The 27,042-nt window shown below is 35.0% G+C and overlaps 2 protein-coding genes and 1 long non-coding RNA gene across 7 annotated transcripts; 2 read left to right on the top strand and 1 right to left on the bottom strand.

The window, feature by feature from the left end:
- Window positions 1-1,178: 1,178 nt before the first annotated feature.
- Window positions 1,179-11,610, bottom strand: LOC114267319 (putative disease resistance protein At1g50180). 5 transcript variants are annotated; one of them, XR_014360675.1, is made up of 5 exons: window positions 10,360-11,610; window positions 5,143-7,046; window positions 3,204-3,442; window positions 1,574-1,694; window positions 1,179-1,494 (listed from the first exon to the last, which is right to left on the bottom strand). XR_014360675.1 is itself a non-coding variant. In XM_028208360.2 (3 exons), exons 1-2 carry the CDS (start codon window positions 11,441-11,443, stop codon window positions 5,188-5,190), a joined length of 2,943 nt encoding a protein of 980 aa, XP_028064161.2. In that variant the 5' UTR covers window positions 11,444-11,610; the 3' UTR covers window positions 3,035-3,442; window positions 5,143-5,187. The 5 variants fall into 5 exon arrangements, 2 of the variants coding, with proteins under 2 accessions (XP_028064161.2, XP_082770020.1); XR_014360674.1 differs by lacking the exon at window positions 1,574-1,694; XR_014360676.1 differs by lacking the exon at window positions 1,574-1,694 and having other exon boundaries at window positions 3,204-3,439.
- Window positions 11,611-12,944: 1,334 nt separating this feature from the next.
- Window positions 12,945-14,131, top strand: LOC145819905 (uncharacterized). Its single transcript, XR_014360677.1, has 3 exons — window positions 12,945-13,163; window positions 13,262-13,323; window positions 13,410-14,131. It is a non-coding gene; the product is annotated as an uncharacterized LOC145819905 (long non-coding RNA).
- A 1,094-nt stretch (window positions 14,132-15,225) lies between these two features.
- On the top strand, window positions 15,226-18,737 carry LOC114299903 (uncharacterized). The gene is made up of 8 exons (XM_082913895.1): window positions 15,226-15,308; window positions 15,603-15,674; window positions 15,786-15,857; window positions 16,009-16,026; window positions 16,103-16,361; window positions 17,800-17,979; window positions 18,065-18,220; window positions 18,333-18,737. The coding sequence occupies exons 1-8, from the start codon at window positions 15,241-15,243 to the stop codon at window positions 18,504-18,506; spliced, it is 999 nt and encodes a 332-aa protein (XP_082770021.1). The 5' UTR covers window positions 15,226-15,240; the 3' UTR covers window positions 18,507-18,737.
- Window positions 18,738-27,042: the final 8,305 nt, after the last annotated feature.

Raw genomic sequence — 27,042 nt, 5'->3', positions numbered from 1 at the left:
ACTTCAACTTGACTAGTTTACACCATTGTCCATGCTATTCTAAGTGTAACAAGACAGACACTCTGGAGATCATTAACACTTGTATCTTATTAGTTAAAAAAAATTGCAGAGAAATAAGTCATATGTGGTCCTATTGTTAGGGAGACTTGGCTTTTGTCAAGGCATAAAGATGCAAAAGGGAAAAAATGTCCTTCAAATAAAGTTTAACCGATGTGTTATTTTGAGTTGAGTCAAAATTTTCTCAATGCCAACCAAACCCTAACCTGTTTAACTAATCGAGTTAAGTATTTTGACACTGACTCTAACTTGCTAACTGCCTCTAATTCGTATTGTGTCTAAAATTTTTACCCCTTATTTGGGAAAAACTATGCCATGTTTTGTCAATGAGAATGGTAGAAGATTAAAAGAGTGGCCCTACTGAGCAATCTCAATGAAATGCGGTGAGCTACATGGCATGGCAGCAGCTGCTAATCAAAACAAAAGGCATATTTTCTTTCTACAAGCTGATGGTGACACTGCCTTTGGTGTGTCACATGAAGGCCGTGTTACTTTTGTCTTGCCTCCAAGACAGAACCCTCCTATATGTAAAGACAAACACATATACATAGCTAAAAAGCACTTGTAGAGAGAGATCAAAATTCAAATCTAATACCCCTTTGAAACTGCAAGTTTTACAGTACTTATCCAAACATGATCACTCAGAAACTGTAAACTACCCACAACACTATAGGAATCTTTTTGAGTCCCCAAGTCTGTTACTACAATTTCCTAAGTTAAATTTGTTATTTTGTGAGGACACTTGTTCAATACATAGTGAGAGAGGTGAGAGATCTATGTTTAATGCAAAATATTTATGATGCGTACAACATTCATTATCTACATTTACACATTTCAATATTGATTGAGCAGTCGAATTCAGATGAGATCTATTAATGGTGTTAAAAAAAAAAAAACTAATAAATTTTACAAAATTACCTTACTTTCATGTGACATCTATTTTATTATTGAAGCGTGTCATGTTTCAATTTTCAAAGTTTCATTATTTCACAACACATCAGTTAGTATAGCACACTTTTCCTGCTAGAATCACTATTTTTTCTAAAACAAATTATGTAAACATGAGTAATTTTATTTAGTCATTCCAGCAAACCATTCAGAAAATATAGTAGATTCGAATCTTACTGCAACAAACAATTTTTCATTCCTTTCTCCTCTGCATTGGTACAAATCAACAGTCGTTGAGAAGGATTACATAAAAGAGAGGAAGATATATAAGAAAGAAGTACAGAATTGTAAATAAATGAGTATACTATATTACAGACTCAGAACGCACGCTCAAGTTTGCCATGAAATCAGTGCAAGATGTAAAATTTTATGGTTTATGGGAGAAATGGTGTACACTCACAGGTCAGAGGAAGTTTTCAGTCGTTGATGCTGTCCATCTATTACACTCAACTGCAAGTGTCACCTGACCCGAGCAATATGGGCTTGCACCTATAACATTGAAATAAATGAATAAATAATTCAGAATCAGTTTACTCACGCTGTCAAAAATTGAAACAATTGTCTCTACCTCAAAAATCAGATTTTTCAGCTACATATTAGATAATTAGTTGCCCAAAAGCTTAAGTTATTAGCGAATAGGCTGAATATTGTACATCAAGCTCTCTGCACTTGAGCTCCATTTATTTCAACTAAAAATAAAGTTTAAAAAAAAAAAAAATTAATCAAACACTGTCAACCGATGTGTGTATGACTATAAATGAGATGATTGTGCCTTAATGAAGTATTAATACAATTTGCAATGATAAACATTGCATAATGAACCACATCAAGGAATACCAAAACTAACATGTAAGCTACATACCAAAATGTTAAAGAATGATAGGTTGTTTTCAACAAATTATAAAGATTTCTGCTCTGTGAAGACAAAAGTATTAGAACCATGTTTCCTCCCAAACCAAATATAGCCTTAATGTGATCACAAAATTAACACATGTACATTCTTCAGCAAAGCCGGTTAGTCAGTAAATGCATAGGCTTGCCATCAAATTCAACTTATTACTTTTATCCAACTACACCAAACATCTTTCCATCTTTCTGTCGTTGGAATACTACTTACCCCACAACTTGGACATCAGACAATGGCTTGAATGGTTGGAAAATCACTTGCAAATTTGATCATGGAACCAACTGATGCTTAGATTATGGACAAACTTGAGAGTTCTTATGTCATGCGTATAGAAATCCAGCAAACATAAACAAGTCAAGCAAGTCCAGGATACATCTTCATTGCCAAATTTCTCATTTGGTAGTGATGAAATTGAACTAACCAAATATCATTTGAGTTTTAGAGAAGGCTAAATTAACCATAGTAATTAATGTAATCTTATCCTCAAGTGGAATAACAGAGGCCATCCACTAAGGTCCCAGAATTGCATCCACAATGTGCAGGTTCTGGTTTGTGTTGTTAAATAAATTATCACAAAGTCAAGAAAAGCTTAGAGCAGCCCCACACAAGGAAGAAAGGGATTGAAATAGAATGAGCTCAATCCATTGTGAACTAAAAAAACAGATGCCTTGTTACAAAATAACACAGCCATATCATACATACTGCTGAAAATATTTATACGTCTTCATTGCCTCGTCCATTTCAATGCGAGTGAGACAAATGAATGTGTCTATTATGCTCTGTTCAAATTGTTGTACTACCCACAGATGATCAGAAGTTCTTCAGCTTGCTTGGCATGTTTTCAAATGAAGGCTGGTGTATGCTATTGGAACCACAAATTGCAATTTAACATTACTGCAAAGTAGCACCGCAGAACATTTCAGCTGTCTCTGGGCATCAATGTACTATTGACTGCTTGGATTGAAGACTAAATAGTAAGGACTTATCATGATGAATACAACTCATATATTCATTGAGCAGCCCATAATCTAGCTGTGTTACATATTAACTGTTGAGAACCGAGATCAAGTAAACACAATGGCAAAAAGTGTTAGGTGTGTTATGACACCACCAAACATAGGATTCCACAATATTGTATATTTTTTATTTTTTATTTTTGGCACAAGAAAAGAACATCATTCATTAATACATATAAAAAGTAACATAGTTCAGGAATAATGTAGTTCAGGAAACAACAACCAATAAACACTCAAGCAAAAACAAAAAACACCACCAGAGGTAACATATAGACCTTAATTGAGACCAGGCACGAAGCAAACAGTAGATTGACTAGAGGCTGTCAAGTAGGCCTCTCCATGAGAAGAAGAGATGCAAGAAAATGCTGCAAACCAGGCTAAGGAAAACGCTGCTGTGAGCAAACTCCGTGGCTGTAGAGATATAATTGGCACGAATGGAAAGATTGTGCAAGATAACAAACATCCAAAAACAATGGAGCTGCCACCACCTGGATATCTTATTGCCCTCCATCTGCTGAAATAGAGTCAGAGTTAGTAACAATATTAATATGCAAAAAATTGTGCTTATAAGCCATTTAAGAGCAGAAAGAGATGCAGCTAATGGAGCACAAGGCCTCTGCACAGTATGAACCTGAAATTTGGATTTCAAATTCTTTCAAATCTGTAAAAGTTTGGTGAATAGACATTGACTTTAAAATAAAATGTCTAGATATGTAGACTGTTTGAACAGTGGTTTTCTCATGAAGGCTATGGAATGCTGAACCAAGTGATCAAATCATGAATTACCGCAAAACTACAGGAGAGATTGCATATCATAAGGCCTTCCCACTTTGATGTTCCAGGACTAATAGAAGAAGCAAGCGGCCATTCGTTTTGCATATTCAAACAATAAACGAGGATTGGCCAACAGGATTAACTACAGTAGAATTCAAGTCGTTTTAATGATAGTTTCAGAATTTGCTTGCACTAAAGTCAGTAAAAAGCTAAAGCAAGGCAAATGTGTAATTTTCTTGTACTAAATTCATCGGAATATGTGATTTAAAGTTCAATTGTGATACTGCTCTTGATACAAATCTCGACTCATTTAGACTCTGCAATTATCACTGTAACAATAAGTGAAAGCTGGTTGAATATGTTTAACTTCAGCAAATCAATATCAGTCCACAAACTTCTCTGCATTTTGAAGATTGTCATAAAATCAAGTTTCCAAGTGGGTTCTTATGCATTGAATTGAAAAGTAGTAGGTTGATTTTTGAAAGGGAATAGGTTGATTCTTTGGTTCTGTTTTGTCTCCACACCCAGCCACTGTAGCCTTTGGACAATCGGGTCTGCAAGGATGCCTTGTAAATGTTGGAGTATGATTAATTATTTATGTTTTTCAAGAAGTCAATATAGAAGCTAAGCACAAGGTTTCACATACTAATTGTCTATTATCTCCATTTTATGAACAAAGACATGTCATTAGATTCATAAACAACACTAGAAAAAATTCTATCCAGCACACAAACCACAGAGAGGAGAGTTGCATCGTGTGTCGTATGCAAACATAAAACGAGTTACCTAAGTTGCATAAGATCATGTTTCTCCAACACCAATTGAGCCATGAGATTGCAATAGTGGCCACTCTGAGAACATCATAAGAATTTTTGAACCTAGTACCACTAATACTCTGAAAAATTCGTTTTGACATGGTTTCGGATTATTGAAGTCACAAATATCACCATTTTTTCTATTTCATTCATAAACCATGATTTTCGTCTATGTAGTTCCTAAAGTTTTGAATTTATGTTTCTGTAGTCCAATTGGAGACAATTATACAATAAATAACAGTTAAAACTTAATTTGATTAAAAAAAATGTTACTTGAGAATTTGAACATCTTAAACCGTGAAACACTAATTTTTCTTATTATTTTGAATAAATTAAAACCCACAACCAACTTAATGGGTGTTTAATTGTATGATTTAAGTTGTTCAAATTATAAAATTATCTCTTTTTTTTTTTTTTTCAAAGGTTATTGATTTTTACAATCGTCTCTAATTGGACCACATGAATAAAAATTAGGAATTTAATGGACTAAATAGATGAAATTGATAGCTTAGAGAAGAAATAAAAAAATTTGATAGCTTAGAGATAAAAGTGAAATTAACCCTAAACAAAAGGAAGGAAAGGAAAGGAAAGAGAGGGGAAAGAAACTAAGCATGGACCAACCAACCTGATGTAAATGTAGGAAGGTCCGAGAAAGATCAGTCGTCAATACTTAAATTATGATGGAAGGCACATGCTTGACTTTGTCGAAGTCTTCTCCTCCTTCTCTAAACCTCTGTTGGAGGGCTTTAGATGCGTATTTAATATCCAATTCACGGAGGGCGGTAATGAACCTCAATCCGTCCGGAATCTCCTTCAATTTTGGGCATCCACCAATCTCTAAATGGAAGAGACAAGGCATGGCTCCTTGTTCCACCCTCCACTCCTCCAAGTTTTCAATATTCCAGAGCTCCAAAGATATGAGTTTCAGAAAACCTCCACCATCACAGCCGCCATAGCCCCCTCCTCCACCACTGCTGCTGGATGGTGCTGTTGTTGTTGGTGGTGGTGCAGAAGAACAAACCATCTCCTTCCCCATGTAGGAATTTTCACCTAAGAAGAGAGTTCTTAAGTTGGGGAACTTCTCCAATGTTGGCATTGGGTCTTCCTCTAGTTCAGTATACAACAAGATTAACTGGGTGAGATTTGGAGGGAATTGGCCTGGCAATGTCTTAACCGACCCTGATAAAGACAATTGACGAAGATGGTGGCATCCTAAAAGTTGCCTTAAAAGGCTTTGTTCTTCTTCTGTTCGGAAATCTCCTGTAATATCGTAGGATGAATATTGCAGACGGCGGTTTGAATTGTTGAGGATTGGGGATTTCAACATTACGACCAAGTCTTTGGGGGCTACCTCACCACTGAATTTTCGAAGATTTGTCAGTTTAGATAAGCATCTGACATCACACTTCCTTGCATCAAAGTTTTCTAGCGTCTCCAATTTGCTTAAACCTTCCAATCGCAACTTACCTATGCAAGATAGCTTGATTCTATCAGAAAGATATAGATGTCTCAATTGTTTCAACCTCCACAAGACATTGGGTATTCTTAAACTCCCCCGTCCCCTTAAATCTAGGGTTTGGAGGAATCCTAAGTTGCCTATAGACGAAGGCAAACTTTTAATGTTAGAACCTCTTATACTTAAATACCTCAGGTAAATTAGGTTTCCTATTGCTCTCGGAAACATTTTGTCTACCGGATATATAGTAATTCTTTCAAGGTCTAAAACTGTAATCAATGTGAGGCCCGTGAAGAGTAATTTTAATTTTTGCCAATCAGAACATCCCAAATCATTGCCCAAAGAGTAAAATTGAAATGATCGGATATGGTTGTGATTCTTCATTTCATGTCTAGATAAGAGAATTACATTTTCACTTTTTATAGAGTTGATATCATAGTCATCCAAATAGTATACGGCAAGCCTGCGGATTCTTGTTAATGGTGATGATGAAGAAGGCAACGCAGAATCTGCCCACCCGAGCTGATGACCAAAGGCTTTAATCCGAACAATCTTGAGAAAATTCTCCTCTTTGGCCTTTAGCAAGCACAAGTCTCTCATGAGATCATGGAGGCGACAAAGTTTAATTCTTTTTCTGAAGCTTGTTAATTGGACTTGAACCATGCATCTTTGGACTAACTCACCCATGTAACACATTCCAACATCCAACATTGTTTTCTCTTCTAGTTCTCCTACTCGTGGCGACACAATGCCTTCAGCCATCCACATTTGAATAAGTTTTTTCGCATGAATATCATGATCTTCAGGAAAATGGCTCAAATACAAAAAACATGCCTTAAGATGGCAAGGCAAGTCTTGGTAGCTTAAGGCTAAAATTTCTGTTATTGAGACTCTTGCTTGGCCTTTGCCCTTACCTAAGTCATAACTAAGGTTTTTACTCACCTCCTTCCAGTCCTCCAATGTGTATTTTGTTGCCAAAAGTCCTCCTAATACCACAATCGCCAATGGAACACCACCACAATGCTTGACCATTGCCTTCCCTAACTCAATTATTTTTCTGTTTGATGTGAGTCCTACAAATTAGAGGGGAAAAAAATGCATTTGTTAGTAAGTTTGCACTAGTCTACATGGATGGTACTGATATAAATAAAAAATAGCAATGCGTATTTATTTTAAAAACAATAAGGATAAACTACTAATAAGTCCTAAGGACACTTATGTGTAGATCTTAATAGTTGAACTTATTGTTCAATAGGTCCTATGATAATTAATAATGTTTTTCATCAAATACTATTAAAAAAACATCACTAATTGTTAATTTTTAACAACAATTTGAAAATTTTGTCACAAAAAATGTCACTAATTATAAATTTTAGCGACGGTTTAAAAAAATGTCACAAAAAACTTCACTAATTTTCAACTTTTAGTGACAATGTGAAAAATTCATCACAAAAAAGTCACTAATTGCAAGTTTTAGCGACAATTTATAAAAATCGTGACAAAAAAAGTCACTAATTGTTAATTTTTAATAACACATGCAAAAAAATCGTCACAACAAATTATTTTTAGCGACGATTTTATTAGGACTTATTTTCAATAAGACTTAATGGGAATTAAGGCAAACTGTTACGACCTAGGGTAAACTACCAATAAGTCCTAGTAAAATCATCGCTAAAAATAATTTTTTGTGACAATATTTTATACATGTCGTTAAAAATTCACAATTAGTGACTTTTTTTTGTCACGGTTTTATAAATTGTTACTAAAACTTACAATTAGTGACGTTTTTCTATAACGAATTTTTTAAACTATCGTTGAAAGTTGAAAATTAGTGATTTTTTTTTTTTGTAATGATTTTTAAAAACTGTCACTAAAACTTATAATTAGTGACCTTTTTTTGGACAAATTTTAAACTGTTACTGAAAATTAACAATTAGTGACTTTTTAAATAGTATTTGATGAAAAACGTTATTAATTTTCATAGGACCTATTGGATAATAAGTCCACCTATCAGAACTTACACATAAGTCCTCCAAACAATAATGCTAAGAAACCAATAAATATACCAATGAATTTTTAACTACAACGCAAAAATTATATGTGAGTTTCATCACTTGACGTGAGGTCCAACTAACATTGTATGTAGGCTAAAATTCTTTGTTCCCAAAACTATAAAAATTAAAATGATACACAAAAATGGATTGGGTGAAACTATTTTAAAAAATTGATTTTGAGAAAATTCTCAAAATTTTAAACCTTACATAAAAAATGAAAATAATGTAAACTTTTAACAAATTGATCCCAAACAAACTTTGAACAAGTTGAACACAAATTGGGCATAAGTAGCATATGATTTATTGTCCTAATTTTTAACAAAATATTGCAATATAAGTTATTTTCATATATTATATTTGTTATCTAGACAAATCTAAAGCGTGCTTCCCTAAGGACGTGGGTACAGATCGAAAGAAAGTTATGATTTTATGTGATGAAAGTAATGAATATTTGTAATGTGTTATGTCATTATATGATAAAGTTATCAATAGTGAATAAAAATGATAAACAAGTAGGTCTAATTTATGTTGTGCATCTTAAAGTTACTAATGGTGAAGTTATGACTTTTGACTTTTTTAATGATATTTTGTGGTTAGAAGTTATGACTTTTGTGGTAAGAAAATTTATAAAATTTAATGGTTTATGTTATTTATAAAATTTTATAGAAGAGTTATGAAGAACATACCATATGCACCCTTTTGAATGCGCATTGTAAGATTATAGCATAAGATTGAGATTGTTAACTTATGGACTCACAATCTCATTTTTTATTGTAAATTTTATTAACTGGATTACATGTCAGCAGACATTCAATTCGATGAAATTGACAAATTTTTAATATTGAGAGGGGTGGAGATCATAATTTCAAATATGAAATAAAAAACCAAAATAAATATATAATAAATTGTTATCTCACTAATTTAATTGAATAACTAATCCTACACTAATTCATAAAATTATTAATCCTTCCGCTATTAATCAAACAGGGCCTTAGTTCACTACAAAAAAAGTCACTTTTAGCGACTAAAAATTGGTCGCCAATTGTCTATTTTTTGGTCACCAATGATATTCTGCGACCAAAGATTTTGGTCGTTACGTCTGTCGCCAAAACCCTGTCGAGAAAGGTATTTGAGGGTTTTGCCAACCAAAGAACCTTTGGTCGGCAAAAAGCAAGTCTTTAGCGACCAAAATTTTGGTCGCCAATAGTCAATTGTATTTCTTTAAAATTATACATTTACCGACCAATGTTTTAGTCGCCAATAGTTAAGGAATTGCCGACCAACACCTTTAGTCGCCAAAAGCTTCAAACGTGAAAAAAAAAAAAATGCATTGTATAGCAATTTGATTGGCTCTTGTAGGGACTTGAACTGCTAACCATCTGCACCATAAACCTTATGCACCACACTCTTCCCACTACGCCTCTATGGCACTACATGACTATATATGTGACATATATTATTTATATAGTACATACACCCATATTAATATAAAAGTATATGTATAAACATAGTTGTTTTATTACATAATTTATGTAAAATAAACTATTTAGTAGCAAAAATAAAAATAAAAAATTAACTTTTAGCGACCAAAATAATTTTAGTCGCTAAAAATGACCACTTTTGGCGACTAAACTTATTTTTTTGTTGCCAATTATAGACTTTTGGCTACTGAAATTTTTTTAGTCACCAAAAAGCTTTACTTTTGGCTACTAAAATTTTTTTAGTCGATAAAACCCATATCATCAGCGACCAAACTTATTTTTGGTCGTCAATTGTAGATTTTTAGCTACTAAATTTTTTTAGTCGCCAAAAAGCTTTACTTTGGGCTACTAAAAATTTTTTAGTCACTAAAACACATATAATCAGCAACCAAACTTATTTTTAGTCGCCAATTGTAGACTTTTGGCTACTAAAATTATTTAGTCGCCAAAAAGCTTTACTTTTGGCTACTAATGCTGTTTTGGTCGCTGAAAGCTAACTTTCAGCGATCAAATATTTTTTAGTCGGGAAATTTGGTCGTTAAATGTGCTTTTTCCTGTAGTGGTTATTCTTGAATTCTGTACCATAGCTACAACCCACGGTATGTATGGTTTGTTTTGTTCAAGCTAGTTTTTACATGAATATTCCACCTAATGAATTTTGAAAAAAATAAACAATTTTAATTTACCGAAGTTGGTCCAAAATGGGCCCATCAAAACCAAACTATTCTCTCAAATTGAATTGTCAAATTGAAAGAATTGAAATCCGAAAGGAAAGTAGTTTAAGAAAGACATTTGAAACTAAAGTACAAATAATTAATTAGATCATGTAGGATGTTAATAATTACCGGTACCTTCTTTTCTTCTCAGAAATGTTTTCTTTTCAAATAGCTCCCAACTCTCATTTTCTGTTAAGTGCCTCAATTTATAAAGCACGCATTGTTGATCTACATGCTTAGCAACATTTTCATTGCGAGTTGTTAGCAATATTTTGCTGCCTACCCCTGTAGTATTTGGGAAGCCTGGACTCAAACTATCCCAATCTGCATCCTTCCAAATGTCATCGAGAATCACCAAACATTTCTTCTCACTTTGGACTTGATGAAGTGCCTTGACTAGCTCATCATGTTTCATCTTTCTAATTGCTTCCCTTTCTTCATTTGATGGAGAGAGAAGTTTGATAAGAATCCCTTCAAGAACTTCCCTTGTATTGCATTGTTGAGATATATAGGCCCAGGCAACACATTTAAAATGACGCTTAATTTCAATGTGTTTGTAAACTTTCTTAGCAAGGGTGGTCTTGCCAAGACCACCCATCCCCCAAATGGAAACAACTCTATAATGCATATTCTCCATCACCAAAAGATCCACTATAGCTTTTACATCTTCTTCTGTGCCGACAACATCCTCCTCAACAATATGGGTATAGGATCGCCTTAATTGTTGCTGCCTCTCGGCCATAGAAGTAGATGATGAACTTTCTCCTACTCCTGTAGAATTTAGTATTCCACAAGTTAGAAAACCTGTTGTGAGGCTATTGGTGATCCTGGTATTAATAGCCTCAATCTCCAACCTAACCTCACGAAGGGCTGAATATTCCTTGAAGATACACAAATACCTCTTGAGAACGAAAGGGAACTGATCTGATCTCCCACTAGTATGAAATCCAATTTTGACAACAAAAGTAGCAATTGCAGCTTCAGCATCATAGGATGCTTCTCTGATCTCAGCAACGCAGTTGCGGATTACAATCTCATCTGCTTCTCCTTTTGGTCTTGCATCTGCAGCTTCTAAGAAGCATTGCATCCTATTTAGCTGGGCTTGGAATTGCTCAACTTGAGGCCTCACCCCACGCAAGTTTAGCGCTTCCTGGAGGAGCAACTCCCCCAACTTTTTCACCACGAAGGTTACAAAAGATAGAGCTACAGGTTCCGCCATAGTCACCAAAGTGTTCTTTCTTCTTCTTCTTCTTCTTCTTCTTCTTGTTTCACGGGTGTACTACTTCTTATTAATAATTACGGTGGTATTATGGATATGGACTTGTGGCCAAACGCACAATTATTGACTGTCTGCAAGATTGACAAATGTAGCACTCCTAACCCAATTTATTTAACTTACTTGATTGAATAAACACTACAGGAAAAAAGAGTTTAGGCGACGTTTGTTTAGCGACGTTTTTTTAAACGTCACTTTTTTTTAATATTTAACGACGTTTTATAAAACGTCGCATATTTACTTAATAAAACGTTACCGTTTTGTAATAGGAGGCGTTGAAAAACGCCTCCAAATGCGTTGTGATTCACGCGCATTGTCTCCCCCCTTTTCAACCCCTAATTTTGAATCTAGACTCACCTAAGACCCAGATCTCGAGCGCGCTCTCTCGCTCTCTCTAAATCTCAGAGCGATTTCGAAGCTCCACCGCTTATTCATTCTCAGAGCGAGGTAGCGAGCACCAACGAAGGTGAGCTCCACTGTCTCTCTTTCTCTCTCTCTCTCTCAACCCTCTCTAAACCCTTATCAGAGCGATTCAGAGATTCATCTCAGAGATTTAGAGATTCAACTCAGAGATTTAGAGATTCAAAGCGATTTCATCTCAGTGATTTCATTGCAGAGCGTCAGAGATTCAGATCGGTCTCCACCATCTGCACCATCGTCTGCACCATCGTCTACTAAGGTGAGCTCCACCCTCTCTCTCTCTGAAGCTCTGCCTTCCCGTCTGTGTGTGTGTGTGTGTGTGTGTGTGTGTGTCTGTTTCAGTGATTGATGAGTTGTATGTGCTCTGTTTCAGTAATTGTTTTTCATTGATGAGTTATATATGCTCTGTTTCATTGCCTTTTCTTTGTTTGGTTGCTGAGAAAACTGGGGAAAAAATATTAAAGAATATAAATCTGGATTGTTTTCTTTTTTCATGCACTTGATTTTTCTGTAATTTCAGTTCTAGCATTCATTTGAGATTCAAGCTTATGACTGATATCACTCCATCTCATATCGGCATTTTCCCCCCTCTCTTTATATAAATTTTTTGTATTTTGCAGAAATTTATGCATATATATTTATTGAAATTGAAATTATTAATTTTTTGTGTGTAATAGAGTTTGATCCATTGGTGATTTATGTATGGTTGTGTGTTTTCTACACTAATATGTCATTACAGATCGCTACTCATCTACTTCGATTTAATTTTTTGCCCATTTGAATGAAATAAGAAATTCTTAGGCTACCTGAGATTGCATCTGGTAGATGCTTAGTTCACATTGATGATGTATAGGGCCGATTCATATATCAATTTGTAATTAAACCTAATTTATATGTATTGCTGCCTTTTAACCCTATATATTGGCGCCAACTGCCTGTACTACGAAGTTGCAGAGAGATGGAGTCCCAGTCCCTCAAGCTTCGCAACATTTGGAGTTTCACAATCTCCCAATCTCGCCACTCCTTGTTCACCCATGTGAAGTCACTTCTCTCCCATCACTCTTCTCATCATTGTCGAATCCTTCTCACACTCGAATTCTTCACCAATTCAGTCGAATTCAAACAGTCCCTTGTTTCAAAGAACCTGTACATTTTCCAATCGACTCGGTGGAAACTTCTTCAAGCCATGCATTCCAGTCCGCGTCCAAGGTCAAAGATGATGACACCAATTCGATGCCCTCTGGTACTATTTCCCAACCCTAGACTCTCGATATATATACATATACAAATAAATGTGTGTCTGTAACCCTAGAATGCTTTAATATTTGGGTGATTTTGTAGACATTGGCTTGATTCAACGTGCTGCGTGGATTGGTTTGACTACCATCATGAGCAAGATTCTGGTGATTTTTAACAATTAAAACCACCTCAACATTTTGATTGTTCTTGCTTAATTTTTTGATGTAATTGTTATTGTTTTTCATCGCAGAGATTAATTAGGGAGATTATCGTGGCTTCAGTTTTCGGCATAGGTCCAGTGGCAACTGCATTCAAGTAACCACGCTTTTCTTTAATCATATTTCATGTAAATACTTATCACGTGTTTATTTGTATAGAGGCTAAGATCTTCGGCCCCCAAATTTCTCTGTTTCATTGTCTTGAACCACTTGTAAAGATTTGATTATGTCTTGAGATTCTTGCGAAATCCAACCGTTGCGAGTATCTTAGGACACGGGGACATGGTGGGTTTAAATATTCATATGTTGTTGGGTACTCAACCACCTTCCTGCAAATTTGTGTCCCTCGTAAACTGTACTTGTGATGATGATGTTTCCAGTGTTGTTTCTGTTGAGAATGAAGCCAGATTTTATTCTAGTTACATTCATTATATGTTCAATGAATTTTCTCTCTGAAAATAATCGAAGTTATTGTGAGAAAATTATCTTTCAAACATGTTGAGGAGTTATTCCCTTTACAGAAAGAAATATTCTCATAATGGTTAATTCTGTGTAAAATTTTCAAGTATGCTTATGGGTGGTTAGTTTTCCTTGTAATGTTAAGTGAGTTGTTTTGATTTCGGATAGTGCTTACATTCTATATAATATTATGGACAGTATCTGTCCTCTGAAGTAGAACACAAAAAAACATTATGCTTGTCAATTGTTTTGTATGCCATATTTACTTCATTGAGCTTTCTTTTTATATCTCTTCTTTTTGCATCTGTTTCCCCTATAAGTAACAGGTTAAACATTTCATGCAGGTATGTGCAAAGAGAATGTTTCCTGCAGTGTACCCTTTACAAAAGCACCCTTCAAAAGGAAAGAAACATTTTTTTTTATTTTTTTTTGATAAAAAGAAGAAGAAAAAAAAAAAAAAAAAAAAAGCCTGGAATCTAGATAACATGAGGAAACAAAAATACCTACAGTAGCACTATTCTTCATAACAACGTTACATATCCAGAAAACACTCTAAATTCAAAATGTATAGATCAGATACATCATGCTTAGCCTACACGACACCAAATTTAAATCTACCCCTTACATTTAAATTCTAGACACTTTTCTCTCTGGATATATATTTTAATATTGAAGTATTTGAAGATTGATGCTGATGAGTTGAGGCGGAGCTACATGATAGAGCAGGCATTTGGGTTGTCATCACTGAACATGGATATGTAGGGATCTTCATATCTGGTAACAGTGGCACTGGTTGGGTTCTCAACCCTTCTGACATAGCCAGGAGGTGCCTTCTTGTCATAAGTTTGGGCTGCGTAGGGCTGAGTCACTAGGTTGTAGGGTATATAGGGCCATATCTCAGCCCTTTTCCCTGTTGACTTTGCCTTCTTCAACACCTTGTTTGCCTCAACATATCCATTCACTGTCACCTTCTGTTGCTTCCTGTTTATATCCACTGATTTCACTCCTACATAACAAAATAATAATCACCCAACAATTAATTCATCACCCTTCAAATTCTATTCATCATCACTTATACATCATTTAAAAATAATAATAATAATAGAAAATGAGACACAATACACTTCAACGGACAAGATTTGACAGTGTTTGTTAGCAAAATTCTTGAAAAAATTTATCTATTGAAAAATACAAAGAACATAGAACTAGGCAGAAACTTCTAATTTAGTAAAAAAATTGTGTCGGATTCTGTGATAATTTTTGTGTTTCCAAAAACAATATATCACTACAGGAAAAACTATTGTATCGGATCCTGTGGGGGGTATATCATCTGTCCACTATCTCTTTTGCCTTCATTTTAAAACTATTTTGTCAACTCACTTTCCGAGTTCTATTATAAAGTTGATGTTGTTAACAACTGTCAGGTTTTTGGACCAAGTGATGCTATTCAATTCGTTCGCAAGCTGCTTAAGGTCAGAATGCATCTTTAACTTCCCAACTTTTGCCCGTTTCATTAGGATTGATGTGGCGTTTATTCTTTTAATTGTAGTTGAATATGTATATTCTCTTCCTGGTTACATAATAGTGAATTTGTCCATTCTCCTCCTAATTGCATTTAAGTGAATATGCACATAATTGTTGCCCCAACGGTATTCTCTTCCTGTTGATTTGGTGTTTATATATATTTTTCCTATGCTTTCTTCTTCTGTCTTTAGGTGATTAAGATTTTTAGTTTTTATGTTAATGGTTGGGTTTCCATAATGCAGGGATTTATCTGATAATTTACTGTATGAAGATATACCATTCTCAATATCCAAGCTTAAGCAGCTTGAGTTATTGTAAGTTAATACCTGAAGTGAAGTACTATTAATTAAATATGCTGGATTGTTTAAGATAGATAAGTTTTTAGTTCTGCCAACCAAGGGCTTGAATAAGCTCTGTAAATGCAGGAATTTGAAGAACAATCAATTGACTGGTCCTATCCCTTCAACATTAACACAGATTCCCAACCTCAAAACTCTGTGAGTCATAATTTTTTTATTTTTTTATTTTTTAGTGGAGTCCATGCAGTTAACATTACCATATGCTTTTTTGATTTTATTTACACCAAAGCCATAGACACTTGTGCTAATATATATGTATGCCTTGTCTTTGTGTAAATTTATTCTGTAGGGACCTTGCTCGTAGCAGGTAAGGCATTAATTATTGTCATTCTGAGTCTATATTTCATATCAATGTACTGATATATGGTGATGTGAATAATTAGGGATGAGTGTAAATGCAACCCGGTGAGATATTTTGCCATAATCTCTACTCAGAGATCCGGGAGTGGATGGTTTGAGACATTATTAAATAGTCATATAAACATAAGCTCCAATGGAGAGATTTTCTCTGTAAAAGTCCGGAGGAGTAATATCTCAACAATAGTCGAAACTTTGGATAAAATCTACAATCTTGACTGGTTGACCAGTGCTTCCAAGAATGAGTGCACCGCTGCAGTTGGCTTGAAATGGATGCTTAATCAGGTGAGTGATGCCTTGGTGGAATTATTCAACTTTTTCCTGTCTTACAAATTAGTTTATCAATTTTTCCATATGAGATAACTTGCCATCAATTTAGTAGTTATTATAGGTATGTCTACCATAGCTGAAGTGTGTAAGTCTCAATAATCAGATCTCTCCTCATTCTTGGGTTGCTTAAGAGTTGATACAAACTCTGAACATGATGATTGTTTGATTTTATAGTTTTGTCAACTGTTCCACGCTACACTGACAAAAGCACCCTAGATTAATTATCATATAAATATTTTTATATATGTCAAACTAGGCTTAGATTGGAAGATTGAATTATCTTGACAAGCAATTAAGCTTTTCAGGTGTGAGTTTGTTAGGCAACCTGCTGTAATCTTCTAATTATTGCATAGAACAATTACATAATGTTGAGTATAATCACAGATATTCCACACACTATTGGTAAATAGGGTGTTTCTTTATGAGAACAAACAAATATAATCCTCATGCACTCTTATACATGAATAGAGGGTTGTGACAATAATGGAGGTTAATATTTCCTCCAAGATGAATGACTAGGACAAATAGGAGAAAGACAGGAGTTGCACCACTCTAAACGTAATGACCAAAGAGATTGAGGTGGTGTTATAGATCCATCGAATAAAATCCTAATTAATTCAATGCGCATCTATTGACATGGGAGGTTTCAAATTATTAATATTACTTATTTCTTTGTTTTAAATAAAAGAGCTACAGAGTGTAGGAGGAAGAAAAGTAATGGGGAAAAGGACTTCCTCTGGATGAACAAACAGAGGCACTTCTCAAATGTTCTAATTACAAAGTAAATTTTACCTGATGTACTAAAATAAAGTAATCGCATGTGTCTTGACCGAGAGTTAGTTCAATGCCTTGACTTTAGGATTGGTTGACGGAGTCTATACATTGCATCCAAATTGAAAAAGCTAAGCTCAATTTAGCTAAAACACCCCCCATATACTTGTCCCATTTCAGATGTGTTGATTTTATGCTGCAATCAGACTTGGAGTTGATAAACCTTCTTGTGGATCAAGTTATTACTACTCAATTGTGAGGTCCATGGTCTTCTTTTAAATGTGCTGAATATAGTATGAGTTTCAAACTTTCATAATTTCTTTTTGGCAAATGATTAAACTGTTATTTTGCAACAGATTAAACAGAAGATTGATAACATTGTAATTTTCATTTTGCAGAATTTTACCTGTTAAAAAAACATGTTTTCCGCTAAATTTTCCATCTTTCTGACACGGACAACCTTGAAATTATGCAATTTGACCACACTCATTACTTACTGATGTTATTAATAATGTGTATGAACTTATAATTCAGTTTTGTAATGTTAATTTCCTCTGTTGCATGCATGTTGAATTGATGTAACCACAGTACGGTTTCCTTATTTTTTTTATTTTAAATGCAGGGTTTAATGCAGCATCATGAAGAAATTGTAGAATATTTCAATACCAAGGGCGTTTCATTGATTTTTCTCTTCAGAAGAAATCTTCTGCGCAGGATGATTTCAATTCTTTCAAACTCTTACGATCAAAATGCTAAGCCACTGAACGGAACACATAAATCTCATGTGCATTCATCCCATGAGGTCTCTCTCTCTCACAAGTCATTCTCTCTCCCCCTCTCTCTCCCTCTCCTTCTCTCTGTGTCATGAATAAGTGATACTGTTTCAGGCAGAAATACTTGCAAGTTATAAACCTACAATCGATACAACACTGCTGATCCCCAATCTGAGGCAAGTAGAGGAAATGACTGCCAAAGCTTTAGAATACTTCAAGAGCACCCAACACATTATCCTATACTACGAGGACATAATAAAAAATTCCACCGTAAGACATTTCATCGTCTTATAAAACAGTTGATCCTAAAAAGATGCCAATTTTTATTTTTATTTTTCTTTCTGTTTCCATACAAAAGTACTGTTTTCCATGTATTTTGCAGAAATTGAAGGATGTCCAAGATTTTCTGAGGGTTCCACAGAGGGATCTGAAGAGTCAGCAAGTGAAGATACACAAAGGTTCATTGTCCCAACACGTTGAGAACTGGGATGATATCCAGAGAGCACTCTACGGAACGCCATATGAAAGCTTCCTCCATTCAGATTATAACATGTAAAACTTGCGTGTGCCCAGAGACACCAGAGACACCTGGTAGATCTAGTATGGATGTGGATAATGATCCATTTTTTCATTTTTTGGAAGCAAATTATTTTACAAAAGCTTTTGTAATACAAGTTGGTCTAGTTGATAAGAACAAGGCTATGTGTGACTTTTGGTTGGTGTTGATTTTTGCTGCCATAGGACTGTTGATTTTTTGGTTGAGAATTATGAATTTAATTTTTGAATATGTTATTTTGTGGGTAATGATGATTGGATATTAAATTGAATAGGAAAGTGAATTAATGCTGCATTTATAATTTGAATAGGAGTTATTATTTCATATTACGGCTATTCAATTTTATTATAGGTATTTTTTTAGTTTAATCACATAAAATTAGCATAATTTCAAAAAAAAAAGAAGAGGATTTCACGGCGTTTTTAAAACGCCACCTAAACTCCAAAAGGTCAACGGTCAATTTTTTTTAAAAAGATATGACGGCGTTTTGAAAACGTCGCTAAAATCATAGTGACGTCATGGTAGGGACATTTCACGGCGTTTCTAAAAACGCCGCCTATTCTAATATCGCGACGTTTTTAAAACGTCGTAAAGATACAGCGACGGCCGCAGCTTCGACGTTTGGTACTAAACGTCGCAAAAGGAATTAGCGGCGTTTTTGAAAGATATAGCGGCGTTTCTTAAACGCCACTAAAAGTCTATTTTCCAGCAGTGAAAAATGTTCATAAATTGTGTTCGGTAGCGATTTTAAATTATTACTTATTTAAAAAGTGTATGATTTGAAAATATTTTTTAAAGTATACACTAAAGTGATATTTTCTCTAGTTTATTTGGCAAATAAAAAAAGTTAGATTAAGTTACAAATTGTAAATTTTTTATTTTATTTGAAAATATTAAATATGTATTGATAAAAGAACCCATCGGTTTTGTCATTATTATATCTTTTGAAAGAATCTTGAATATTTGTCTAAGACACACACACACCAAAAGAATAATATTAGGAATTATGAAAAAAATATTATGAAATGCTTCATGAAGAGTTTTTATCCTTTGATTAGTGTATGTTGTTTTTTTGTATGTGTAATTAACGATGGAGAGTCTTTCATAATAATTTTCATGATATTTTTTTTCATGATACTTAGCATTATTTGAGAAGTTATTTAACTAAATAGGTTCATTTTTTTTAATGAAAAGTTACAACAAATAAATAATTTAAAAATTATAATCTTATAGATGATATCAAACGAAACCAAAGTGGTTGGGAGAGATGCAAAAATTATATATATATATGTATATATGATTAATATTAAGATAATATATATAGTCTATAATACTAATGTATGAGAACTAATTATAGAATGAAAGTGATTTGTAAATAAAAAATTAACGCAAAAAGTCTTATAAGAATATTGTGGTAATGATATTTTAAATATTACAAATCAATTTGAAATGCTTTTTAATTTAAAATGAATGGACATAAATTTGCCATGTTATCCCGTATGGATTTTTTAATACAAATTTTATGTTTGTATATCATCATCCATTATGGAATCAATTACTGAGATCATAAACAACTATTTGTTATAGGTTATCTTTTCTTGTGTTTGGTACAAATATTTCTCGTGTATCATAATTTTACCAAAAATGAAATATTCAACTATAATATAATTATTTTTTCATTGTTCCACTTAATTACAATTTCTCCAATCACATTCCATTGTACCAAAGAAAAAAAAAATTTGACAACTTGGGTTGCAACTTGCTAATTTATACCACAACCGATGGGTTAATTAAAATGGCATTGATTTTTATTTTTTCTGTTTGGGAAAATTTTACTTTACCCCCTGTGGTTTAGGTCGGGTGCGGTTTACCCCCTGACATTTAGAAATCACCACATAACCCCCCTGTGATTGATGGACTAAAACGCACAGTTAGCTTTTCTATCTAAGATAACAAAATGTGAAAGTCATGCACCTCTATAGAGAGTGAGTCCGTTTTTATGACCAAAATACCCTTTCTACCTCTTCAAATTTACAAAAGATGCCATTTTATTTTCAACTTTCTTTTTCTTCACCTCTTCTCTCTCTCTCTCTCTCTCTCCTCCCCTCAAACCACTACCCATATCCATCACACCACCACCACAACACCTCCCCTCACACGCCATCCTTAAACCTTCTCCCACATTAAATTGATTCATCTCCAAAATTATATTTCACACACACACACACACACATATACACACACACACACACATATATATATATATATATATATATATATGTACAGTGAAGATGAGATTGCATATGTATAAACTGAAACTGGTTCAATATTTCTCACCAAATCACTCAATTAATTATATTCATCAAATAAAGAAATCATAGAATTTAGATCAAACAATCTTTCATCTTCTTCTTTATTATTATTATTTTTTATTTTTTATCTTTCCTAGGTAGAGGTTTATAGATCTAGATATTGATGGCATTGTTTATAACTTCTGAATCAAACTTTATATATATATATATTAATTGTATAACTTCTGAATCAAACTTTATATATATTCTGACGACCTAGTCTTTATTTTCTTCACCCCGTTCTCCTTCTGCTCTTGTCGGGTTTAAAACGTTCGGAAAATAATTCTCAAAATAATAGTTCTTGTTTTGTTTTATTCGAGGTTAAATCTCTCTTGTTTCGGAGGGTGCGCGGCCAAGCCCGGAGTGCCCGGGAGCGAGACGAGGAAATTCTGGGCTGGAAACAGGGGCCACACGTGCGGGGGCCTTGGGCCGCACGTGTGGGAGGGAGGCTACACATGCGGAGGGTGAGGCCGCACGTGCGGAATTCAGGGGTTGTTTGGCATAGCACACTGCTTAAATTGCAGGTGCGGAGGGGGAAGTGCAGGGAGGGCCGCATGTCTAGGGATGGGAGCCGCACATACGGGAGAGAGGCTTCGCACGTGCGTGACGGGCCTGAGTCCGAAAACTCTGTTTTTATTTCTCATTTTGGCCGAAAATGTATCATTTTTTAACCTTTCTCTCTCACTCTAAAAGTCATTTTTACTCCTCATTCTCTCTAGAAAACTTCCTACAAACCTCAAAAACCCTTGATTTCTTGCAACCTTTTGGGTTTAAATCCATCTTCTCTTTCAAGTCTTGAAGATCAAAGCTAGGGCTACATTTTAGGCAGTGGAGATTGAGTTTGGAGCATCTTGGATCTCTAGGGTTTCCTCTCTTTTCTTCATCAATCCTTGAGGTAGGGATTTCTTGAGTCATATATACATGTTTTGCTACATTGGTGTTGAAATAAAAGTTTTCTTGAAGAATTGTATTGATTTTAAAATTTTGACTCAAAGTGTAGAGAGTTTTAGACATGGGTTTTAAAACTCATTCCTTTGTTAATCCATGAGGATTTCCTTTTATAAAACTTAAGAGATATGATTTTGGTAGGGTTTCACCAAGGAAATGGAGAAATGCTTTGTCTTTGTTGAAAAACACTACAAATTGGGGATTTTCGAAAGTATGGAAATGGCTACAGTGTTCTTACTCTTCTTGTGATAAAAGAATGGATATGTGTAGGCTTCATGATGTAGTTTTTACAAATTGGCAATCAAATTGATATATTGAAATGAAGAAATTGTTTTAGAAACCATTGTTACATATATGATGATATATAGTTGTGAGATAACAAATTGTTGTGCACTATGGATTTGTGAGAATTATAAACATTGGGAATTAATATTTAAAAATATTACATGTAGTCTTGATGAGACTATGTTGTTAAGAATTGTGAAATATGAAATTGTAACTAAGTGTAGATGACATGTGGTTATCTTGGGGAAGAACATTGAAAAGAGGTAATGGGAAAGGTGATTGTTGACATTATTGAAGAGATATTTGAAAATGGAGAAATGTTATGAGATATTGAAAATCATTGCATTGCATACTCATTCAAATTATTATTATTATGCATCGTGAGTTTAGATTGAAGATATTTACTTCATGAAAGAAAGTGGCATCGTAATAAGAATCGTGGAAATGTGGTATGGGGTAAATACGTTGGTAAGTCCGAATAGGGGATGTAGTTGAACTTGATAAGTTGGCCTGAGTGTCCATGGTGAAAGACCAGAAACCCGCGCGGATAGGTGTCGAGCCTTCCGGGTAATACTGGTAAAAATGATAATTTGGTAGTACTTGTATAGTTTACTTGCAGACACTAGCTTAGGGATTACCAGTGTCGTATTTACCGCCCCTATTGATTTAAAATTGGAAGTTTCGGAAATTGTTGAAATGCAACTTTTTATTGAAACATGATGATCATCAAGAAGAAAATGAAATAAAACTTTTTTTTTTGAAGTAGCATTGCATGGCATTGACATTTGCATTTCACATTGAGAGCTGCATAACTGTATATATTTTGTGAGAATTCTCTACTGGGCTTTATGCTCACCCTTATGGGATTTTGGTGCAGGAAAGGTGTCACGACCCAAACCCGCCTCTATAGGTTTCGCATCGTAACCAGCCATAATCCTTGGATTACCGAAGGTCTCAGAACTGATTTGCAAAATTTAGGGGCTAGCCGAAGCAAATACATAAATATAGTTGTCCAATGAGCTATGCTGACTTATATGAAAAGGAATAATTAAAACTTTATATATATATTCAAAAGTCATTCATACATTATACCCACACACATTAAAGTATCTTAAATACAACCACCAAAACAAACAAGTTCCATATACGGAAACAACTGAAACTTTAACACATGAGACACTTCGGGAACCTCCACGTGAGGCACAATGGTTGGCTGCCAACAGAACACAGATTCCGACAAAAGCCTTCAGGCTCGATCTCTGAAATGCCCACCTATACATATATATACACATAGTGAGCTATAGCCCAGTGAATAACATTAAGGTAAAGGGGTTTGTGAACGAAATCCGAACATATCATAAGCGTAAAACAGATCAAAGCATAACATTCTTGTATCTGAATATAATAATGGTACATCCCATAGAACACATCACATATCGTCTTCCGACTAGAGTAATCGGTTCCAGATACCGATTAAACACATATCACCACAATGAAGTGGCTAACGAGATCTCGTAATCACATGTATGTCATGGACCCACATCAACATGCCGTCCCCCATGACTTGGGACTATCTATGGATGCCATAATAGATTTCAAACATAGGACATTCGTTCACGTAAATAATCATCTCAAAAATCATGACTTAACATATTACATTTGGAACATAATTCATATCAACATATCTTTACAGAAATGTTACTCACAGTGGTTCCCGCAAACGGTCAATCAATATCCAGATGTTGACCTACAAACACAAAAGTACATAACACCAACATATCTTAACATTACGAATTCATGTGGCCATCACGGCTTAGCTTTCATTACAATGGTTCTTATTCTTTCTTATCACATTGCTTAAAACACACACTTATAAACTCTTAACTTAGTACATTCTTTTTCTTGGCGTGTTTCTAATCCATAACCTCATTACCATGGCTTAATTAAGTCTTATGAATGCCTAAGATGCAATGAGGGTGCCAAAATGCAATGGAAAACACTTAGTCAAATTTCTGAAAACAGGGTCCCCGCTCGAGCGTAGCTTTCCTCGCTCGAGCGGACATGCAAAATGCGAAGGGTCGCTCGAGCGAGACTTCCTTTGCTCGAGCGGTCTGCAAAGATAGGAAACTTCTGGAAGCTTGCATTTCATGCTCGAGTGGACTTCTGGTCGCTCGAGCGGAAGTGCATGCACTCAGAGTGGTCGCTCGAGCGTGAACTCCTACGCTCGAGCGTAGATGCAAATTCTGAAATTTTCAGATTTGATTACCAAGCTCAAAACTCGAATTCAACTCTTCAAAACACATCTCTTGGGCCCCAAAACTTGAGATAACATAGTAAACTTGTAAAATATGAAAAATTAAGGATCATTTCATAAAATCATGGCCCAAGAGTTTGCCAAAAGCTCACAATTCATCTTGAAATTCAAGAAACAAGTCATGCATGTGAAATCTTTCAAACTCATATCTTCAAAACTCATGAAACTAGCAAATTGAGCTCATAAGCTCCATGCATGTAAGAAATTCCTTCTCAAAACATGATGAAGCTCATGATCACAAATGATGAAGCTCATGATCACAAATGATGAGGTAACACTTATACTTCCATGCACGTAAGAATTGTGAGCAAAATCTTCATCTTCTAGACTAACTCATGTGGAAAACATGTAAATGATCACAACAACTCCATGAATTCATCTTTACAACACATAACTTCTTGAATTAATAGTCAAAAGCTTACCTAGAGTCTTGAATTACTCTTATTCTAGCACAATCTTGATGAGTTCAAGACAAAGCCTTCAATTCTCTTCAATTTCTACACTTTCTCTCTCTAAAAGTGAACTCACTCTCTCTCTAGAATAAAATCTCAGATTTTTCCACTCACTAGGAGCAATTGAGCTCAAGAATGAGCTTAAGAGCTCATATATATAGCTATGATGCCATAACACATATATATAGCTATGATGCCATAACATATTAATTAGAACATTGGTCCATCCAAACACAACTTAATTAATCGTTCTGAATCAATTTTTAATAAAACTTGCCAAATGATTCTAAAAATTCCAAATAACATATTGATGTAATCAATTTCAGTTTCGGATGCTGATAAGGCTTTCAATGCTCATATTAAAGCAGAATTTCAGACAGATATTTCTACAAGTAACAGATAGAAAGCCAAAGACCATGCAAAATACATAATAAACCCATAATTTATTTTATCCACTTAATTAACATCCTTGATTACAGATTAGTGGCTAATTGGGAATCGGGGTTGTTACAAAAGGATACAGTGATCCCGCCGAGCTGAGGGCGTGGATATGTTTTTGTGAATAGTAGATCACTCTTTTATTTTGTTGTAAATTTTTGTAAAGCCAAGGGCTAACATATATGGATCCGATGGATCACTTTGGTGTAACCGGGCTCATGCCTTGGAATTTGTAAGCCCTTGAGGGCCTTTATTCATTTTGTTTCAATGATTTCACATGCTATAGATTCATGTACTAGCCTTCAATGAATATATATTCGCATGTGAGATTACTTTTGTATAAGCGTTTGAAGTTATGTAATAGAATATGGTGATTACGACCTTTTGGTATCTCTTGTGCATCGGGGTTATTATTTAGTGTTGTGGGTTAATGTATTATATCTATGTTGGATTATTTCGGGGTGTTACAACTTGGTATCAGAGCTACCGGGTTTGAGTACTTGGGGCTCGCGGGAAGTGGTTATTATACCACAATGGGTTCATTTCGCATGACTAGGAAATGTTTTGTTTTTGTGATTATGTGATAGCATGCTTATGTGACTATATGGGTATGAGATTAGACTTTTGGGATGTTATTTGCGCCTATTAGATTCCTTGAGGTCTTATTAGAAGGGCACTTGATCAATACTCATTCTACTAAGAATTCTTGGTTTCTCATGAGACAAATCTCATCACTACAGGATAATTCGTATGTGTTTATGTGACTAAGTGCTTATGTGGAGTGAATTGAATTATTTGTGTGTTAAAACATATATGGTTGTTATAGTTTAACGTGCGAGGCAAGTTGCGAGCACATTTGGAATTATGTGCTAAATTAATTATCTTGTTCCTTAATTAGGATGTCAGGAAAGGTTCGAACTCGTGGTGGTAGAGGTGGAAGGCATGGCAGGGGTCGCTGGGGTGTGCATGAGGTACCGGTCCAAGAGGTCCCGGTGCAGGAGGAGGGGTTAGGCCAAGCTAACATGGCTGAGCAAGTTGGGCAAGCGGGTCAAGCCGTAATAGGAGCTTGTACACACCCCATTTTTGACTGTCCTTAAGACTTGGACGTCATCTTTTGAACACCCGATGATTGTGCTCGCTCGTGTTCGTTTTGAGTCCCTGAAGTTATTGGCGGAGTGCCTTGCCTTCAGGCCTCTCAACTTATTTGTTTTGTGCTTAGTTGTGGACCAAGAGCTTGTTGCTTCAAATCTGGAAGAGAGGGTGGCTTGTCGGCCATCCCCAAGGTCCATCAGCCATAACTTGTGCCTGCTGGCCATCAGTGGTGGCCGGTCGGCTACACTGCTGACTGGTCGGCTACATTGATAGCCTGTCGGCTATTGATGATGGCCGACGACCATTTTTCTCTTTTTTCAGATATTTATTTACCAACTGTGCCAACTGTTGGTCACTAGTGCTCATCTCCATACAAGTGTATGGAGGGATGAATACAAGCTTGTAGCTTGTTTTTCTATATAATGGGGGGTCTCTCCCCCATTTGGAGAGGTTAGATAATTTAGAGAAAATTTTTCCTTCTCTCTCTAGAATTCTCTCTCTCTCTCTTCTTATTTTGTACTTGAAAGTGAGAATTCTCTACAGTTTTTTACTAAGACCCTTAACCAAACACCTTCATCTTGGAGCTGAGATTCGTTGAGGCTTGGTTTGAGCTCCTAAGGCTGGTTTTAGTTTAGAATTGTGGCTGTTTTGGTGCT

The sequence above is a fragment of the Camellia sinensis genome, chromosome 2 (assembly GCF_055761805.1).
Source record: "Camellia sinensis isolate YWXY chromosome 2, ASM5576180v1, whole genome shotgun sequence".
NCBI lineage: Eukaryota > Viridiplantae > Streptophyta > Magnoliopsida > Ericales > Theaceae > Camellia > Camellia sinensis.
This window is presented reverse-complemented; position numbering and strand designations above follow the sequence as displayed.

Bases quoted from the DNA above. Each gene is read 5' to 3' on its own strand.
- LOC114267319 (XM_028208360.2), bottom strand. From the start codon at position 11,443: ATGGCGGAACCTGTAGCTCTATCTTTTGTAACCTTCGTGGTGAAAAAG. The intron at 7,047-10,359 runs GTACCGGTAATT...TCTAATTTGTAG, and splicing joins ATTTCTGAGAAGAAAAGAAG to GACTCACATCAAACAGAAAA.
- LOC114299903 (XM_082913895.1), top strand. From the start codon at position 15,241: ATGTTGTTAACAACTGTCAGGTTTTTGGACCAAGTGATGCTATTCAAT. The intron at 15,675-15,785 runs GTAAGTTAATAC...CTGTAAATGCAG, and splicing joins CTTAAGCAGCTTGAGTTATT to GAATTTGAAGAACAATCAAT. The intron at 17,980-18,064 runs GTCTCTCTCTCT...ATACTGTTTCAG, and splicing joins ATGTGCATTCATCCCATGAG to GCAGAAATACTTGCAAGTTA.